This window comes from Protopterus annectens, chromosome 2.part1 (assembly GCF_019279795.1).
Source record: "Protopterus annectens isolate FY-2018-M chromosome 2.part1, PAN1.0, whole genome shotgun sequence".
Taxonomy (NCBI): domain Eukaryota; kingdom Metazoa; phylum Chordata; order Ceratodontiformes; family Protopteridae; genus Protopterus; species Protopterus annectens.
This window is the reverse complement of record NC_056729.1, coordinates 1,186,400,934-1,186,421,489: the sequence shown is the minus strand read 5'-3', so window position 1 is coordinate 1,186,421,489 and position 20,556 is coordinate 1,186,400,934. Positions and strand designations below refer to the sequence as shown.

The window sequence follows — 20,556 nt, the reverse complement described above, 5'->3', positions numbered from 1 at the left end:
TGGTTGTTCTGCTTAATATGTGTGCTAGAATGTTTTCTTTTCCCGGTACAAAGATTGCTTGTAACTGAATGTTGTAGCTCAGGGCCACATCCCATAGGTCCAGTGCCAGCCGGCATAGAGGATATGAATGGGTGCCCCCCTGTTTGTTGATGTACCACATAACTGTGGTGTTGTCTGTCCTTATCATCAACTGACCTTCTTGGAGAAATGGTCTGAATGACTGGATTGCCAACTTTACTGCCAGCATTTCCTTTAGATTTATGTGTAGGCGCAGCTGGTCTTGAGTCCATAAGCCTTGTATGCACTTGCCCTGCATGTGTGCTCCTCACCGAGGTCTGAGGCATCTGTCGTGATGGTTTGGCTTGGTTGGCTGTTGCAGAAGGGCAATCCTGTGTTTGACTGACAGGCCTGAGCCCACCATAGGAACTCTTGTTTCAGGCATGGGATTATTGGAATTTTGGTTTCTAGGCTGTGCTTGTGTTGGGACCACAAATTCCTTAGGTACCACTGTAGCTTTCTCATATGCAGTCTGGCATGAGGGACCAGAATTATGCAGGATGCCATGAAGCCTAGAGCTTGCAGTACTTTTCTTGCAGTTAGGTGGTTCTGCTTTGTTAATGCCAAGAAGTAGAGAGGTAGTTGTTCTTTCTTTTCTGCAGTTAGGAATGCCATTTGTTTTGATGTGTCCAGCTCTGCACCCAGAAAGGTTATTCTTTGGGATGGAATCAGCCTTGACTTTTTTATATTGACTGTATATCCCAAGGCTTGCAGTAGGTAAATGACTCTTTGTAAGTCTTCTGCTAGTTTGCTTTTGTTGTCCGCTTGTATCAGGCAGTCGTCCCAGGCATTTCGTGAACACTCTGGGCGCAGTAGATAAGCCAAAGGGCAATGCTGAAAATTGATAATGCTCTGATCCTGCAAGAAATCTGAGGTATCTTCTGCAAATTGGTCTTATGGGGATGTGCAGGTATGCCTCCTTGAGATCTAGAGTTACCAGCCAAGACTCCTTGCCCAGCATGGGAAGAAGCTGCTGTAGGGTCAGCATTTTGAATTTTGGAACAATAAGGAATGTGTTTAAAGTGGACAGGTCTAGAATGGGTCTCCATTTGTTTTCTTTTCTTGGTACCAGGAAGAGTCTGGAGTAAAATCCCTTTCCTTGCTCCATAGGTGGTACCCTTTCCACAGCTCTCATTCTTAATAGCTGAGATATTTGTTTTAGAGCTTCTGTCCTTTGAGTAGGTGGTAGGTTTGGCATTCCTCTCTTCCCTGGTAGAGTATGGAAATGGAACCTGTAACCTTGGTCTATAGTTTGCAAAATCCATTTTTCCCTTGTGATGCAATGCCAGTTTTTTGAGAATAATGTTAGTTTTCCGCCTAAGGGTGCTTCTAGTTGTTCCCTGGTAGGCGTGCCACTGTCAAGTCACTGTGATTGAGTTGTTGTAGTGGTGGTGGGTGCGTCTGGGCCTGGCTGGTTGTTACCTTGCCATTGGCGCCCCTGTAGGCACCCCTGGATTGGTTTCTGCCTCTTGAACGCCTATTCCTGCCTCTCTGGGCCTTAGAGGAGTCTGGAAAGGACCAATTTTTGGAGGGCCAGTTCCTGCTAAACCTTGGAGGTTGAACCTGTAAGAAATCTTTCACCGTTTGTACAGATTTCGCCTTCTCTTCCATCTTTTTTAGCACCTGCTGAGCAGGGGAACCAAATAAATTGACCTTGTCCATGGGTGCATCCAAAAGCTTTGATTTGACATGGTCTGGTAATGCCTGTTCTTTCAACCATGCATGTCTCCTGATAACTGTGCCAGTCATGGCTGATCTAAAGGAAGCCTCCAGTGCATCATAGCCACATTTTAAAGAATGGTTACTAACCTGCTGTATGTTATGTACCATTTCCTGAACATATTTTTTATCTAAAGATTCTTCAGAGGAAAGCTTTTTAGTTAACTGGTCAAGCATAAACTCTTGATATTGAATCATATGAAATTGGCAGTTCAAAGCCCTAGCTGACAAGGTAGCAGAAGTGTAAACTTTTACCCCATCTCTAAGGACCTGGATTCCCTTTTAGAGGGGAGGGTTTTTAGTAGAAGTAGCAGCTACAGCTTTAGGGCCCTGGGCAATGGTCTCTGGATCTGCAAAGGGAGCCTTGTATAAATGGTGATGAGTGTCCGGGACCCTGTAGAACCTATCGGGCTTAGCAGGAGCTGGAGGTAATGAATCAGGAGCAGTGCAAGCATCATTAAATGCATCATCTACAACAGAAAGAACTGGAGGTATAGCTAAAGGCCTATGTTGTGGCAAATGTAGAAAGGTTCTAAGCCTTTTTCTGGAGTCTGAGAAATCTTGGCCCTGCCACTGAAAATGTTCCCTCATAGCATGCAAGGTTTCCCCAAAGGAAAATTCCTCAGGTGGAGAGGCTGAAGGAATGGACTCTTCAGCATCAGAGTCTTCGTAAGGAGAATAAGAAGCCTCAGGAAGGTCTGTATGTTCTGATTCATCAGAGGAACCATCAGTGGATACTGGTTCAGGGGGCTCTGCTCTAGGTCTCTTTTCTGGAGGAGGGAGAGAGGACCTGTCTGGATGGGGCTGGGATCCACGAATTAAAGAAATTAAATCCTCAGCCAAAGATAGCATATGAGAGCTAGTGCTGGGCCTGTGTGAGGGGGGTTTGGCAGGCACAGATTTTGAAGCTTTGGCTGCTTTAGCCCTGGCAAAGGCCTTAATAGACATGGCTGCAGGAGGCCTAGCAGCTCCACGTGCAGGGGTTGAAATATCCAGGGGAATTGTGTCTGATAAATCCTGGGAAACTGCAACAGAAGGCTGAATTTCAGAAGCAGATTCTACCAGGTTAGAGGAGGCCTTGGTAGAAGGCATGGTTTCGGCTGGAGAAAGAACCGCTTGCTCGGTTTCGGCCGAAACCGAGACACTTGCGGTTTGCTTAATCGCGGTTTCAGCCGAGACCGCGGACCGCGAGTGTCGGTCCTTTTCTTTCGCTTTTTGAAATTTGCGTTGTCGGAGGATCCGACGGCATAATGTAGGCAAAATCAGAGCCGAAAATTTGTTCAGCAAACTCCGACCGACGTCTAAGCGTCCGTCGGTTAAAAGAAGCGCAGGCTAGACAAGCTGCTACGTCGTGGTCTGGGCCTAAGCAATGTATACAGTAGGAGTGGAAATCTTTATGAGGTATTTGTTTCCCACAAGATAAACAGTTATTCACTTTCTCTGACATCGGCTGAGGCAAGAAAGAGTCCCCAACGGGGTACTTAGCTTTTCAGAAGTCTTCAAGTAGTATTCCGTAGTAGTAATCTCTGCATCTGACCGACCGGCACTTGCGAACAGCTTCTGCTTCGGGCGCCACGCGGCAAGAAAGACTGAGGAAGATGGCGTCGGCTGATGCCTTTATACCCGAATAACTGCAGCTATGACGTCGGGTGAAGTGCGACACCAGCCGAGGCCAGACCCAGACTTTGGAATCCGGCCGACCGAAGGGCTGCCTGACGACAGGACAACCCATTTGTAAGGACTGCAGATGCATCCTTGAAGGACATCGTGGAAGGACCTGATGTCGGCCTACATGTGACGATATCAGAAAGCACATCTTCATGAACCATAATTTGTGTGTCGCCGTGAGGGCCCTCAGATATAACGAGCCTCGGTTCCCCCTTGTCTCTCTGATCGGATGCCTGCCCTTCCCTCATTTCTGTGCCAGTGGACTCCGGGGCCTCCATAGTGGTACCAGCTGAAGGTACATTCACCACCTCCGGCACGGTCTCCAGGCCTACACTGGCTTTGAGAGCAATGACTGGAATAGGATTCAGGCCGTGACTTTTTACTTCACATCCATTTCATGTGGAAGGTGCTTAAGTCGCTGGTTTTCTAAATATAATTTTAGAGAGGCTAGCCAACTCCTGAGGGTCTTAGGGACAAAGGCTTTGCAAATAGGATGTGGTGTGGCCGTAGTCTGGGCCTAGACAGAAAAGGCAAAGATCATGGGAGTCTCTATGTATAATCTGCCTTCCACACTGACACTTGCCCTTCCTAGCTAACATGGACCCAACAAACAAGCAGCAGCAAAAAAAATTTTAAGAAAAAAAAAAAAAAAACAGGGACTTATCTGAAACTTAGAACACAACTGTTCTGGTGAGCAAACGTCTGGAGCAGGTGATCGGACAGGCGGCAGAAAAGCTCTGAGGTAGGTGCGTGCTGATGTCTGATTTATACCGGACATCTCTTTATGGCCGATGTACTTGTGTAGTGCAATGTAGCATGTACCTCGCAGTAATATTAAGGCTTTTGGATACTGGCTGGACGTACGAGTCTGAGGGAGGTGGACTACCCTTTTGTTATGACTACTGCAGCATATGAATGCAAGGACATCTAGGGATTCTAGGGGCATGCCCATATCTCACCCTCAAAAGGGAAATGCCACAAGTTGGTCAAAGGAGGCATATTTTCCCCATGTCTGGAAACTCTAAATTTTAAGAAAGCTAAGTAAAATGGCATAGAATAATATAACCATATTTTCTATTCACTGCAAACAGTACTCAAAGTAAGCTCAGAAATTAACAGTATCTCCTTCATTTGCAAATAATGTAGGATGTGTGAAACAATTCTTACCACAATTGGTACTCCAATGTCTGGCCAGAGTAGGTCCTCAGATGGTAACTTTGGAGAATTCCATACCACCACAACTTTATTTAAATAAGGAAGCCCGTTTAACCTCTCCAAAGAGTTCATGAGTACCTCCTCACGCTCATAAGTCAACATAACAACTGTAAACTGCTCCCGTGGAACATTACCTCCCAAAGCAGCTTGGAATTCTTTTCCAGATCCTCCAGCACCTGCACCAATTGGTCGAAAGCCTGTGCCAGAGCCCAGAAATTTGGCCTCAGAAGGCAAAACTGGATCAAATGGCGTGTGAGGAAATAAGTAGAAAGGTCCTGGTGCTACATTCCAATTTCTGTACAAGTCTGTAGCTGTGAGAGTAAAATTGCGAAGGTATTTTGGAGATGCATAAGGAGGCTCAGTCTCTACAGGCCCCAAATCCAAGTCACCATTGTCTGCCATGTTAGGGTCAGTACCAGCTGCCTTGCCAGACTTGTGTGGTATCTCTACTGCAGGCTCTTCTCTAATAGGAGCAGCTGGAAGCATAATTCGAGTCCTCACAGAGGCCAAGATAGTGCTGAAAACAGTGTCTGAGGTGGAAAAGTAAGTCTCCCAGAGGAAACGACCTTGACGTCTCATAGCCAGCAAGTCATTGTCTGAGATGCTTCTTAAAAGGAAATGTAGTTCTGTTATACGTGGCTTTGGTACAATCAGTGCTGCTTCATTCCACTGAATCATGTCATAGTAGGGCAGATGAACATGCTCCCCAAGGATGACTGGGATAGCTCCAACTTCCAAGGCCTCAAACAACCTCATGGTGCAACTAGAAGTGATAACAAGGTGACCATCTCCTGGTGTTATAATTAGAGAAAAAGTGGAGAGTTTAAGTAATTCCAGTCTGTCTTCTCTCTCCCCACAAAGTGCCCACTCAGTGGGCAAGCTGGCCGCTGGACGATTCTTGCATGTGAATTCAACCAATACTACATCCAGCTTGCTGTCCTGTACAGCCTTCAGTGTGGCAATAATTCTGTCATCATAGTCAGCTGGGGCATTACCCTCTATTTCTTCTTCAAAAGAGCGAGCCTCTTGCAGACTTGATTTTAGAGATTCTATCTTTTCGCCTTGGAAACTGAAAAGATACTTCCGCTTCACAGGAACTTGAGCAGGGATTTCTAAGAAATTTGGTTCAGACATGGCATGCACCAGTGGTGTTGTCACAATATCAAACCCTGGACGGAACTGGGTATCATAAAAAGTAGACTGGGCAATCATGGCACGTCCTGTGCTAATATTATGTATAACGTTCTGTGTCTGTAGTTTTCTTGACAAATTAATTATAAGGTGATTGTGACCATCAGTCCTCCAGTAGGGCAGTGAATGCAACTGCTGCTCCAGTTCAGAAGGTTTTGGCATTAAAATCTCCTGCATTTCTCCAATTAAAACTACATATATACAAGCAATATTTGGATTTTTTGTCACATAAACATTGGTACTTACAGATGACTGAAAAGCTTGCTTAACTAAAGGGTCCAAGACGGTGCCAAAAGAATGTTCATCAGTATTATACACAAATACTGGAAAGCCAGATGTTAAAGGGCAGCGGGAGTAATCAAAACAGTTATGCAACCTACAAATGCTGGGTGACTTTGGCAAAGGAAGACCAGAATCATCTTTCTCAGGCAGAAGGCGGACTGGCAAAGACAGCTTTGGCTGATTTTGTGCCATCAGCTCTTCATATGTGTGTTTTGTTTGGCTAATTACATTTTTGAGCTGCAGGAGGTCTTGTTTGGCATTCTCAATACTCTTCTTGCAAGCTTCAATTTTTAGATTCAGCTTGGTGATCTCACTGTTAAGTTCCTGTCGCTTTGCCTCCAGCTGCAGAAGCTCTTCACTAACAGACTCACGGATACGACAAAGGTCCTGCACATGTTTAACTTCACAGAGTTCATTTCCTGTCCGTGGACCAAAATGGTGCCATCCATCTGCATCAGCATCATCTATGGTTGTTAGGTAGTAGTGGGCAATGAGTGGAAAGAAAACTAGTATGATAAACAATGTAAAACTGAGCCAGGTCAGCCGTATTCTATTGGACCACCGCAACATCCACTGCTGGCCTCCATTCCCCAAGCTACCATTCCTTAGCATCGTATATCCAGGCATGCGTCACAGAAAAGTGGTACAAAATGTCATGTTGGGTCAGTAGCCATTATTAAGATAATGCAGTGCCAGACCAGCTGATATAATTGCACAACTAAATACAGACAATATACATATGTATTTTGTGCTACAATCTATTTTTAAAGTGCCGATAGAATGGAAATTTCATCTTCTTTGTTTTACAAGTCAGTTCTCCGTTCTCTGCTTTCTTGTATTTTAAATATGGGCAGCAAAATAAAGAATTTAACAATTATGTTCCACAGATCTTCTCTAGCTCCCCACTGCTAGGGGATGTGGTAATGCCATGGTGATCAGAGGCAACAGTTGGTACAAACAGGTACGAAAAATCTTTTGCACCATCTTCATAACAGTTCACCACAACACATTCCACAGAACTGAAAACCATCTGTTTTACTGGAATACGTGACAAAGACAGAAGCCTTGTGTTTTTACTTCAGCATCAGATACAAAACTGATTCAGATGACATCTAGTGCATCTAGGTAAAAAAGAAGTGGTTAATTAGAGAACAAAGCAGTTAATGACCACACTATCATATAGGTACATGCTGCATAATCATCTATATACATTTTTTTGTTATTTAGGTTATTTTGACTGTTTTTACTATGTAATACTTTATTAAAATAAAACAGTAAACTCGACACTTTTTATGTATTGCAAAATAAAGTAGCAGAAGATACTATGATGATCCTTCTATTTATACAAGTACAGTTAATTAAAATCTTACCATAAGAGAAGATCTTCTCTTCACTCCTGTAGTATTCATTACACTAGGAATTCCCTGCCAAGGGTAGCCCAACGTCTGGGTCAGTATACCAAAGCCTTAGGTTGTACTGTACTACGTTCATTCATATCACTGTTGCAGTATTCGTTACACTAGGGAGAGTACAAAAGCTCAATAGGAAACTTGAGAGGAAGAAGGTCCAGCAGAGTCCTCAAGGAAGCCATACAAGATAGCTCTGGAAACCACATCCAACATACAATGTTAAAGTATGCACAGAAGTCCAATAGCTGTCTCAAGATATCTAATAATCCTTTGGAAGAAGAAGCCACAGGTTTTATCCAAATAATATCAGAATTGTCTATGCAAATACCAGGTGTGAAGAACCGTCCTACTAGCAGATTGCAGAGAGGGGAAAAGTGGGTAAATGAGTAGACTGATTAAGAAGCAGCTCATTAACCACCTTAGGCATAAAAGTAGGATTAGAATGAGGAGACACCTTGTCCCTATGGAAAACCAGAAAAGGAGGTAGAGCCAAAAGGGCCTGAAGCTCAGATTCCCTTCTAACAGAAGAAAGAGCCGAAAGAAGAACAGTTTTCCAAGTACAATGCTGTAAGGAACCTGAAGCTATAGGCTCAAAAGGAACCAGAGTCAATTTTTCCAAGAACAAAATTAAGGTCTCAAGAAGTAGGAATAGGCTTCCTGAGAGCCCTAACCTGAAGGGCGCCTTTAAGAAATTGTTTGACCTTTAAATCTAGAATCCAAAGGAGAAGTTAAAGTCAGACAAGCAGACATAGCTGAAAGCTGGGCTTTAACTGAACAGCATGCCAACTCAGCATTGAGTAATTCACACAAATAAGACAGAGCCAAAGGAACTTCCACAGAAAGTGTATCCAGGTTACGAGCAAGACATCAAACAGAAAATCTCTTCCATTTGGATAAATAAGATTTCCTGGTAGTGAGCCCCTGGCCTCCTAAAGAACCCAAAGCACATCCTCAGAAAAAAAGGTGCCTAAAAGGGATCAAAGCCCTATCACCCACACTGTCAGCTGAAGATTGGACAACTGAGGATGGATGAGAAACCCTTCGTCTTGTGCAAGTAGGTCCACCCTCTCAGGTAACTTGTGACTGCCTTTGGCTAAGTACAGAAGAAGGAACCAATGCTGTCTGGGCCAAAACTGAGTCACCAATAAGATTTTGGGAGAGTCCTGTACTATGTTGAACAGGACACATGGTATGAGAGGAAGGGGAGGGGAAGGCAAAAACATCCCCTTCCAAGAAAAAGAGAGGGTGTCCACCTTCCAACCCAGAGGACAAGGGACTTTGGTGTAAAAGACAGGAAGCTGTCTGTTCAGAGGGAAGGCAAAAAGCTCTACCTAAGGAATACCCCCCACTGGTGAACAATGTCCTAAAACACGTCTCCATAAAGCATTCATTCATGAGACTGTTATGGACCTGCACAGAGTCTGTCACAATGTTCAGTTCTGAAAGAATACAGACAGCATGAAAAGTTACCTGATACTAGACAGCCAGATCCCAAACCTGCACTAGAGGTAAAACTGCACTCCAGCCCCCCCTCCCCCCAGGCTTGCTGATGTAGCACATCACTGTGGTATTTTCCGCTACGACTTTTGAGGGGCCCTGGAAGGAAGAGAAAATGAAAAGCCTGAAGAGCCAGAAGAAGAGCCATCATCTTTTTGATGTTGATATGGTCCTTCTGATGAAGAGACCAAAAGCCCTGAACATTAAGAGGGCTAAAAGATGTCCCCTACCCCATGTTTAAGGCATCCAAAAAGAGTTCCTGAGAGGGGGCTGGAGGCTGAAAAGGAAGATTTAGGTTGAGAGACAGTTGTCAAATTCATCACTGAAACTCTAGTTTGAGGCACGGAGGAAGAGAAACCAGAAAGTCCAAAGGATGGAAATGCTGAAGCCAGAATGACTTTAGGAACCACTGTAGCTTTCTCATATTAAGTGTGGCTACAGGAAGCATCGGAATAGTGGAAGCTGTGAACCCCAGAGTCTTTAGAACCCCCCTGGTGGTAATGAAGACCAGTGGAAGAAGGACTTGGGGAAAAAAAAACACAGTTAGAGCCTTGTGATGATGCAGGGATGCCAGCACAGGAATGGTATGGAGCCTGCATCTGAGAAAATAGTGATCCTGAGGCGGAGTCAGGAAGGATTTTTGAAAATTCACTGTAAATCCTAGGCTCTGCAAGAGGAAAATAGCATAGTGAAGATGCTGAAGCAAGGTCTCTGGAGAGGAAGTCTGAATGAGCAGGTCATCCAGATAAGGAAAGATCTGTAGTTCCCTCATCCCACAAAAAGCAATCACGGGAGCGAGGCATTTGGTAAAAACCCTTGGAGGCAGTAGACAGGTCAAAGGGTAAAGCAAAAAACAGAAAATGCAAGGAAGAAACAGAGAAATGTAAACATTTCCTGAAATGGGGTTAAATAGGAATGTAGAGATAGGCATCCTTGAGATTCAGAGAGACTAGGAAAGCCTGAGGAAAGAAGAGGAAACAAGGTTTGAAGGGATAGCATATAAAAGGAAGGAACATTTAAAAAGGTGTTGAGCTGGGAAAGATCCAAAATGGGTCTCCAGATGCCTTCTTTTCTGGGAACCAGAAATATTCTGGAATAAAGCCCCTTCATCTTTTGAAGAACAGAAACTACTTTGCTGGTGTCTTGAGACAAAAGGCTCTGGAGAACATCCAGAAAAAAGGGCAGCTGTTCCTGAGGAGGTTGAGGAATGCCCAAAAATGGAGGAAGGGACTTACAAACTATGTAATACCCCTGACAAATGATGGACAAAACCCACGGATCCTGGGTGTTCCTTAACCATTTGAGAAGGGACATGAAAAGATGAGAAGAAAGAAGAACTTGGCTTAGGAGGGAGGGACGAAGACAGACAGAACCTGGCTTGTCTGAAAAAGGGGGCTTCTGAGCTGCAGAAGGTTGAGTAGACTTAGCAGGAGAAGCCCTTATAGAACCCTTTTTACCTCTGGGAGGAGGGTGAGACACTGTCTACTTACAAAGGCAGACTTAGTAGGATAGACACATTGCACTCAAGTTACCTGGCACTTGCTCACTATAGCAATTATATAAGTCAGCACTAAAAATTAAAAGCACTACACCCTCACTCCCCACTGGCCCTTGTTTTCAATTATTAAGGAATTCCCAATATTATTCTAGCATGTCCAAAGGTCAGTTGTCAATCTCCTCTCTGGTCCAGCTGGTGAATCTGCGAATCTTGAGGCAATGTTATAACTGCCTCATGTACACAGACAACCCTCTCCTCCTCCCACATAACACAAATACTTGCGAGAGATGCAGCTATTTAGCCAAACTGGTGGCTGAGCTCTCTCAACTCAGGACTGGCAAGACCAGACAGGAGGAGAAGGCAACTACACACACCACAAAACCAGCCTCACATAATGCTGCAACACCACTGAATCAAACACATAAACACACAAAGACATACTCGGAGGCTCTGAGTAAAAATTTACCTAAACAGCAGAGGCCTCCAAAGCAGACACCCAAACAACTGCTACCTCAAGACACCCCACAAGCAATACATAAACCACAAAAGCAGTGTGCAAAGCAGTCACAGCCCTTACGGCCAAATACAACACCAAACATACTTGTCATAGGTGACTCCATAGTCAGACACACTGACGCCCCACTCACCAGGCTGAACAAGGAGAGGGTCACAGTAAGCTGCCTATTGGGCGCTAGAATCCGCCACATAACACAAGCACTCTGGTCACTCCACGGCAAGTACAAATATGACACAGTCATTGTCCATGCTGGTGTGAACGACCTGAGACGCACTCCCTGGACTACATGAAAAGAGACAGAGGAGCTCTCTGATTATGTAGCCCAGGCAGGTATGACCCTGACCCTGAGCAGTATCCTTCCTTCACCAAGAATGATGCCACAATATAGAGACAAGATGATCAGCTTTAACAATTGGCTTAATGTCTGGTGTCATTCAAAGGGGATCCAGTGTCTGTCTGCCTGGGATGACATGCTTGACAAGCCACGCTGCTTCAAGGGACGGCTTGCACCTGTCACCCTGGGATTCGGATATTGGCTAAGGCTCTTGCCACCCCCATAGTGCCTTTTTTAGGCAAGGCTCAAATTCTAAACCTACCACCCTAGAAAACAACAATGGGAAGAAACTGAGGGTAATGCTGCTCAATGCCAGAAGTCTAAATCTCAAAATGCACGCACTCGAGGCCCTTCTCAGTATGGAGAACATCGATGTCTGTGCTGTAACTGAAACCTGGTTCAAGGCTCCTGAGAGCACCCCTGCACTATTAGGTTTTACCTCATATCATGCGTTCCGGCCCCAAAACCTGGACCACACCACAAAGGAGGGGTGTATCCATATTCATAATGGATACCCACACCTCCAGGTTGGTGGCAACACACTAAGCTCGGAAACCATCCAGGTGCAACTAACCATAGGCAAAACTGCTCTACAAATTGTAGCATGCTACAGGCCACCCTCTCAAACTCAGGAACCCCACACAGCCTTCCTGAAGACACTGGAGGGTATAAATGTATCTCCAAACACCATCATATTGGGTGACTTCAACTACCTGAATATAGACTGGGAACATTACTCAAGCCCTAACTTTCTAGCCCAACGGTTCCTGGAGTTCATAAATTCAAATGCCATGGAACAGCTAGTCACTGTTCCCACGAGAGGAGAAAATATACTAGATCTCATTATCACAAACATGGGGACAAAATGCTCCACACCGAAGTATATCCCTCATTGGTGAGATCTGATCATAAACTAATCTCACTGGAAATCCACATCCGCCCCACCCCAAACAAAAAAAGACCACAGTGAAGAACTTCTCCAAAGCAAACTTCACACTACTCAAGACTGGTGTGGTATCCTTCAAGGCCCCTGAGCCAGTGGAAACCACAACCCAAGCTGCGGAAGCCCTTACAAATGCCTTCTATGAACACCTCCAGGACTGCATGGATCAGGCAATCCCAAATAAAACCAAGACTCTTTCCACAAAGGGCAAACGTCCAGTCTGGTGGACCCCAGCCATTAACAAACTTTACAATAAGAGGAGAAAGCTATTACATGATAGAACAAAATCCATAAAAGGGAAGTCACCCTGATCATTATTAGTAAAAAATACGAGCACTCATAAAATCAACTAAGGCCAATTTTGAGAGAAAAATTGCCATGGATTCAAAGGACAATCATAAGGCCTTTTTCAGCTATGTTAGGAACCTGGGTGGAAACTCCCAGATATGCTCAGAATTAGTCCAAAATGATACAAAAATCACTGAACCCACAGACATTGCCAACATACTGGCAGACAGGTTCAGTGCAAACTTCACCCCTCTCCCCTAAAGGAGAGATAACTATCCCAGCAGAGTGTAGCCTCCCAGACATCTCAAATGCGCAGGTGAAAGCTGCTCTCTCTAAAGCTAAAAACACAGCATCAATGGGACCGGATGGTGTCCCCGGCTGTGTGCTACACGAGCTAAATGAGGAATTAAACCCGCACATAAGGCAGCTGTTTAATCTCAGACTTACCACAGGATACGTGCCCAAGGAGTGGCGTACGGCAACTGTGGTTCCACTCCACAAAGGCGGTGCCTCTAGGGACCCTGGTAATTACCGCCCCATAAGCTTAACAAGTCTAGTCTGCAAAGCTATGGAGAGGATCATAATGGAGCTCATAAACAAAGATATAGGGGACTTGCAGACATTGGACCCGACCCAGTTTGGCTTCAAGGGCAGATCATGCCTTTTGAACTTGGTCGACTTCTTCGAAACAGTCACCAAGGCCATTGATGAGGGAAAGCCTACATACAGGATACATAGCATACAGCCTACCTTGACCTTGCAAAGGCCTTCGACACAATACCCCACTCGGGTATTGTAGAAAAACTTACCAGCTTAAATGTAAATCCATATGTCACAAGATGGGTTGCAAACTGGCTTAAGGACAGAACCCACAGGGTTAGAGTTGCTGGCGCTATGTCAGACTCCAAGCCGGTCACAAGTGGTGTCCCACAGGGCTCAGTCCTTGGCCCCCTATTGTTCGGCATCTACTTCTCAGAGTACAGGCCAACATGGGAGGACTTTGGCTGACAAAGTTTGCAGACGACTGCAAACTGGGCGCCATAGTGGAAAGTGCATCGGACACGGATATCCTTCAGAAGGGACTCACGGAAACAGATAGCTGGTGCCAGAGCTATGGCCTGAAGTTAAACGCCAAAAAATGTATAGTCATACCCTTTGGGAAAAACAAGGTAACCCCAAGCTACCATATAGGTGGCAATCCACTAAGCACAGAAGAGGTTATCAGGGACCTGGGGACCCAGGTTGACAGTGGCCTTTCTTTGACACTCACGTTGCTAAAGTGGTTAGAAAGACCTTCTACATTGCCCACCTGATCATGAAGGGATTCACATCCAGATCTAGTGAGGTCATTGTTCCCCTGTACTCTTCACTTATCAGACCAATGATAGAGTACAATGCCCCATTCGGGATGTATCTCACCCGACATCTGCAGCAATTGGAGAGACCCCAAAAGTTCCTCACCAAAAGGATAAAGGGACTGCAAAATCTGTCATGTGCTGCCAGATTGAAGAAACTCCAGCTCTATTCAGTTGCATACCGTCTGCTCAGAGGTGACATGTGCCTGACATACAAGGCCATGTCCAACCTGGAATTAATGGACATGCTCCACCTCAAAAAATCCAAATCCACCAAAACCACTAGAGCAAGCGACTTAAACCTTAGCACGGATATAAACAGGACGTGCTGGAGGGATAGATTTATCACTCAGAGACTCACTATGCTGTGGAATAAAATCCCTATCCATGTGAGGCAGAGCACCTCGCTGGCTCTGTTCAAGAGAAATCTTGACCTGTGGATGGGAGATCGTAGGTTTATCCCGGGAATTATCTCTGTGTCACTGCTGGACAGAGGCACAACAAACTAATGGGCACAGTATTTTTTCATATAAGGGGTGGCGTAAGCCACAAAAATTTGGGCTAGGCTTATAAATGCCTTAGGGCAGACAGCCTAGTATAAACCTATGAACCTATGAACCTAAGTCCTCTGAAATTTGGGAACAGGTGAAACAAAACTATCCTTTAATTCCTGCAGAGACTTGCCCTTCTCTTGCAGGGACTTAAAAAGCTCAGCAGCTGCAGAACCATGGATATTTGTATTGCAAGAGGAACATCCATCAATTTGGCCTTTATATCATCAGGCAAAGGCTAAAGGTGAATCCAAGAGCAACACCTTAACACAGAACCAAAGACAGCAGCCCTAAAAGGAACATCAGCTGAGTCATAACCACATTTAATGGAATGGCGAGCTACTTGAGAAGAGGACCCCAACAAAGAGATGGCTGAAGCCTTCCCCTTAGAATCTGGAAGGTCTGAAATAACCTGAAAAGCCTGAGATAGAAGGGTTAAAACATACCTGGTTATAAGGGACTGGTAATTCACAGCCCGAAAGGCTAGAGTAGCAGACATATACACCTTTTTTGCTGCAGCAAAAAAAGTTGTCAATTGCTGACAGTAGGGTAAAACACTTTAAATTCTTTAATAGTCCACAAACAAACAGTATAGGTAATCACTTTCGCAGTTGCCTGCTTCCTCAGATCTTAATACAAAGACAATCAAGATGCATTTACACATTACTACAGCCAATGATACCAATTTAGTTAATGAGGCAAATTCCTTTTCCTAAGAACAGGTTTTAAAGAGACAGCACTGTTCAGACCTGGAGGGGCATATGCTTAAAAATCAATTATCCACCTGAGTTCTACATATTCTGTTTCATTACTCACATCACCTTCTCTTAAATTTTCTAAGATTTTTTTGTAGCACTAAAAATTTAAAACTATGGTTGTCTCCTGCTTCTAAGACATGCTTTGCCAGTGCATTAGTCAGTTTCTTATCACGTATATCATTAAGATGTTCCAGTATCCTCTCCTTCAACATACGATTAGTTTTTCCAACATAGAAACATTCACATAGTTTACATTTAGCCATACATACTATGTTTCTAGTGGAGCAATCTGCATATAATGAGAGTTCTATAGGCTCCTTAGAAATGGGATGCATCACCATACAAACTGGCCAAATACCAGGGCAGGCTTTGCAAGCTCTACATGCATGAGTTCCCCTGCGTTGTGATACAAGATGTTCCTTGCATCTGTTCTGCTTGTAACAGAGTCTCTGTTTCAGGTTTTTACAGTTTTTAAAACTAAACCTAGGAGTAGAGTCTATTACCATGCTTATTTTAGGATCTACTAACAAGATGGGCCAGTTTCTTTTCACTACCTCACAAAGTCTACTAACCCCTGCTGAATAAGTCAGACACATCCTGTTCTTCACCTTCATACTAGATGTTATCCCTCTCCCTTCTTCAATAGAAGTTTGTCTGAATAATATGGTCTAGTTTTTGTTCTATCCAGTTTAAAAACCTCTTCCATACCCTTTTTTATTTCCTCAGCTTTATAACCCCTGTCCATAAGGTCAGATGTAAGTCCATTCAAAGCTTCCCTTAGGGGTTCTGCATCTGTATGCAGTCTCCTACACCTTAGTACCGGATTCCTAACTACATTCCTAGTAGTATGACTGGGATGCATACTAGTACGATGTAGTATACTATTTTTCCTACATTCCTTCCTATACTGCTTGGTGGAGAGATTACCTAACATGTTTTTGGTAATCAACACATCTAAAAACTAATTTCATCTTCAGAATAATGCAGGGTAAAGGACAAAAATACGGTGCTACTCTCCAAGCACTGTACAAATTCTTTCAATTCCAGTAATTCACCATGCCAGATGAAAAAAAATATCATCCACAAAGCGTTTATAGAATGTGATGTTCTCCTTGAAATGTACAGTTGTGTACACTTACTATAAAATGTAGATGTTCAAGTGCATTCACTGTTGCAGTCATTACATTTGAGTAATCTGCTGGCAGGTTGCTCTCAGTCGGCCTGATTAACAAAGTCTTGGGTCCTGCGTCGGTTGTTGTCCCTTCTTCCATGACGTCAGGTTGTTACGGGTATAAAACATGCAGCCGACGCCATTACATCCGTTTTTCTTGCCCCAGATGTCAGGTGCCCCCCAAATGGGAAGCAATATATATATATATATATATATATATATATATATATATATATATATATATATATATATATGGATCCCTATCACATGGTCGACAAGCCATTTGATCGACTTTCATTTGGTCGACAGTTCATTTGGTCGACAAGCAGTTTTATGTGGGTGGCCTGGCCCCCACACCCCCCCTAACTATATATATCAACTCCAGGGTTGCACAACATTGGGGAGGGGGGCAAATCTGCCTGTCGACCAAATGGCTTGTCGACCATCTCAGGTAGAACCATATATATATATATATATATATATATATATATATATATATATATATATATATATATATATATATATATAAATATACCTCCAAACAAAGGCAAATACACCCAAAAAAGGCTTTTAAGCATACTAAAAGAAAGGAGAGGTACAGTAAGAGAAAAACAGGGGGCTGCAGGGTGGGTAACCAGGACTGCAACAGTGAATACACTCGAACATCTACATTTATGGTAAGTGTACACAACTGTACTATGTTCTTCTTGTTTCACTGATGCAGTCATTACATTTGGGTAGAATCCCAAAGCTATGGTTGGGAGGATGGATTTATACAGCATTAGGAGCATCTATAAGGCCCTGCAGGACAGCAGTGGCAAAGCCAGCTCTGGATTTAGAGAAGAGAGGCAAATGGTAATGTTTGGTGAACATATGAACTGAGCTCCAGGTAGCAGCTTCTAGAATGTCTCTGGTAGGAACCCCTCTGAGAAAGGCTGCAGAAGTAGATACAGCCCTGGTGGAATGAGACCTGATCCCCATTGGGGATAGGTTTACCATGGTGCATATAGCAAAAACTAATACAATGGCTTATCCATTTGGAAATAGTCTGCTTTGAAATAGCCTTTCCCTCTGCCCCTGCAGCAAATGCCACTAATAGTTGATCAGATTTTTTTTTAGAGATTTCATCCTGTTTAAGTAGGATCTAAGTTGTGAGTGCACATCCAATGAATTCAGAATCCACTCACCCTTGTTCTGTGGACTGGGGAAGAAAGTTGGCAAATGAATGGTCTGATTAAGAGCCACACTGGATACCACCTTAGGCATGAAGGATGGACTGGTCCTGAGAGACACCCTGTCCGCATGAAAAATAATGAAAGGCTCCACTGCCATAACAGCCTGTAATTCAGAAATCCTTCTAGCTGAAGTGACTGCTAAAAGGAAAGCGTTTTTCCAGGAGAGAAATTTTAGGTCTGCAGTAGCAGCTGGCTCAAAAGGAGAGAGAGTTTTCCAAAACAAAATTGAGGTCCCATGCAGGAGTTGGTGCTCTCCTGGGAGGTCTTAAATTTTTGGCCCCTCTGAGATACTGCTTTAGCAGAGGATGAGCGAAGAGGAGAGGCTCTGTGTTGTAATGAGCTGAAATGGCAGAGGCATGGATTTTTATGGAAGAAAAGGATAGGCCCTTGTGAAGCATCTAAGTTAAGTATTGCAGAATCTGAGGAATATTGGGCATTGCTGTGCATATTCCTTGTGATTGGTACCAGGCACAGAATCTTTTCCATTTGTCAGCATAAGATTTTCTAGTACTAGGTCTTCTAGCCTCCAAAATGACATCCATCACTGGTTTGCTGTGGGATGCCAAGGGTGAAATTAGTTGAGTAGCCACGCTGCAAGATTCAAAGTTTGGAGTGGAGTGTGCAGAATTTGGTAGTTCTGCTGAGACAGTAGGGTAAGGTGTCTGAGGCAGGTGCCACGGAGGAAGGTGTGACACACTGCACAGGAGTGGGTATCAGTGTTGGCGAGGCCGGTCTGGAGCGATCAGAATCATTTTTGGTTTGTCCAGTTTGACTTTTAGTAGAACTTTGGAGAGCAGGGGCAGAGGGGGAAAAAGCATAGACTGATAGGTTTTTCCAGCTGAATGATAGAGCATCCACTTTCCAAGCTTTTTTGTGATGAATTCTTGTGCAGAATTTGTCCAACTGATAGTTCTGGGGTGAGGCAAAAAGATCTATGTCTGGGTTCCCCATAGCTTTCAACATTCCATCTCCAAAATGTGGAACACTTGCCTTCATAATGTGGAACAAATGGGCAACATGTGCAACACATACTAATGGCTTACTAACAACTTCAACTAGGAAGGTCATAGAATGGTTAAAATATTCTAGTCTTACTCAAAGACCACCCTTTAATGAATTAATATGATTAATTTCTATCTACCATGGATTTCACTTAAAAAAAATTCCTAACACTGAATGTGTGATCTTTCAATGTGGAACTTTGTGGAACATCGAGGAACATGAACTTTAAGACCCCAAATGAGGTACGTTCCTCGTAATGAGGTACACTTGAGAGGTATGGGGTTCCCCCTTTTGCATGTCAACATGTTGAAAGCTTGTGGTTCCAGTTTCCATTCGTGTGGGTCCATAAGATTTCTGCTTAGTTTGTCTGCCAGAGTATTTAGCTTTCCTGGCAGGAATTGAGCTTGTAGTTGTATCTGATAGGTCAAGGCCGTGTTCCACAATGCCATGGCTAGTCTGCAGAGGGGGTAGGAATGTGTACCCCCCTGCTTGTTTATCTACCACATAACCGTGGTGTTGTCCATCTTTACCAGTAGTTGTCCTGGATGAAGGTAGTCCTTGAAGGCTGTCAGAGCATTCTGTACAGCTAGCATTTCTTTTTGATTGATATGAAGGTGCATTTGATTTGGGCTCCATTTGCCCTGAATGCACTTCCCTGCCAGATGAGCCCCCCATGCATAGTCTGATGCGTCTGCAGTTAGGGTTTGGGTGGCAGGGGGTGGTGTAAGTACCACTGAAGTTTCCTCATATGCAGTCTTACATATGGAATTAAAAGAATGCAGGAGGCCATGTACCCAAGGCCTGCAGAATTTGTCTTGCAGATAGCAAGGTTTTTGTGGCTACCTGTTTGAAGTAAGTCATCAATTGAATTTGCTTTTCTGGTTTAAGGTAAGCCATCTAGGCAGTTGTATTCAAGCTTGCACCCAGGAATGTAGTTTTTGAGAAGGAACCAGTTGTGATTTTTTTTCATTTATGGTGTACCCTAGACAAGTTAGAACCCTTTTTACAAACGCCAGATGCTTTAGAAGAATGTCCTTGTTTTCTGCCTGGATTAGACAATCATCCAAGTATGAATATATTTGAATATTTCTTTGTCTGCAAAATGCAATTACTGGTGCCAGGCACTTTGTGAAGACAATGAGCGTAGTCGATAAGCCAAAGGGCAGTGCAGAGAACTGGTAATGCAAGTAGCCTGCTTTGAAGCGGAAGTATCTTCTGCAAGATTCCCTGACTGGGATATGCAGGTAAGCCTCTTTTAAGTCTAGGGTTACCAACCAGGCATCTTTGCCTAGCATAGGTAGTAACTGTTGAAGAGTCAGCATCTTGAATTCTGGTATGTCCAGAAATGTGTTTACAGTGGATAAGTCCAGAATTGGACGCCATGATTTGTTTTTTTCTGGGTACCAGGAAAAGTCTGGAATAGAAACCTTGTCCCTTTTCCTCTTCTGGTACTGGCTGAATAGCCCCCATATTCATGAGGGACAGCATTTGTTTCTGGGCCTCTGCCCACTGATTTGGGGGCAGATCTGGCCATCCGTTTGGGATTGACAATGTGTGGAAGTGAAATCTGTATCCCTACGATACTATATTTAAAACCCATTTGTCCTGGGTAATAAGTTGCCAGTTTCATGCATGAAGTGCTAGTTTTCCCCCCAAAGGGGCGGCTAAGAGGTTAAGTGCTTGGCGGTCGTAGAAGGAAGTCACTGAAACTGTTTACCATAGGGAGGTGCCTTGTTGCTTCCAGATTTGGAGGTGGAGGCACCCTATTGTTTTGTTTCTAAAAGCTCCTTGTGACTGAAACCTGGTGCCTTTGGAATGTCTTGTTTTGACTTGAGTGGCTCTGGAAAGGACCAGTTCTTAGAAGAC

General features: G+C 44.0%; 1 protein-coding gene across 2 annotated transcripts in view; it reads right to left on the bottom strand.

Annotated features, from left to right (window-relative positions):
* EXTL3 (exostosin like glycosyltransferase 3) overlaps positions 1–20,556 on the bottom strand; it is a 1,000,838-nt gene that overhangs the window by 579,395 nt on the left and 400,887 nt on the right. For both annotated transcript variants that reach the window (XM_044062714.1, XM_044062715.1), the window contains exon 4: positions 4,612–7,253. In XM_044062714.1, coding sequence (XP_043918649.1) covers positions 4,612–6,759 — 2,148 coding nt within the window. In that variant the 5' untranslated portion in view covers positions 6,760–7,253. The remainder of the gene's footprint in view (positions 1–4,611; positions 7,254–20,556) is intronic.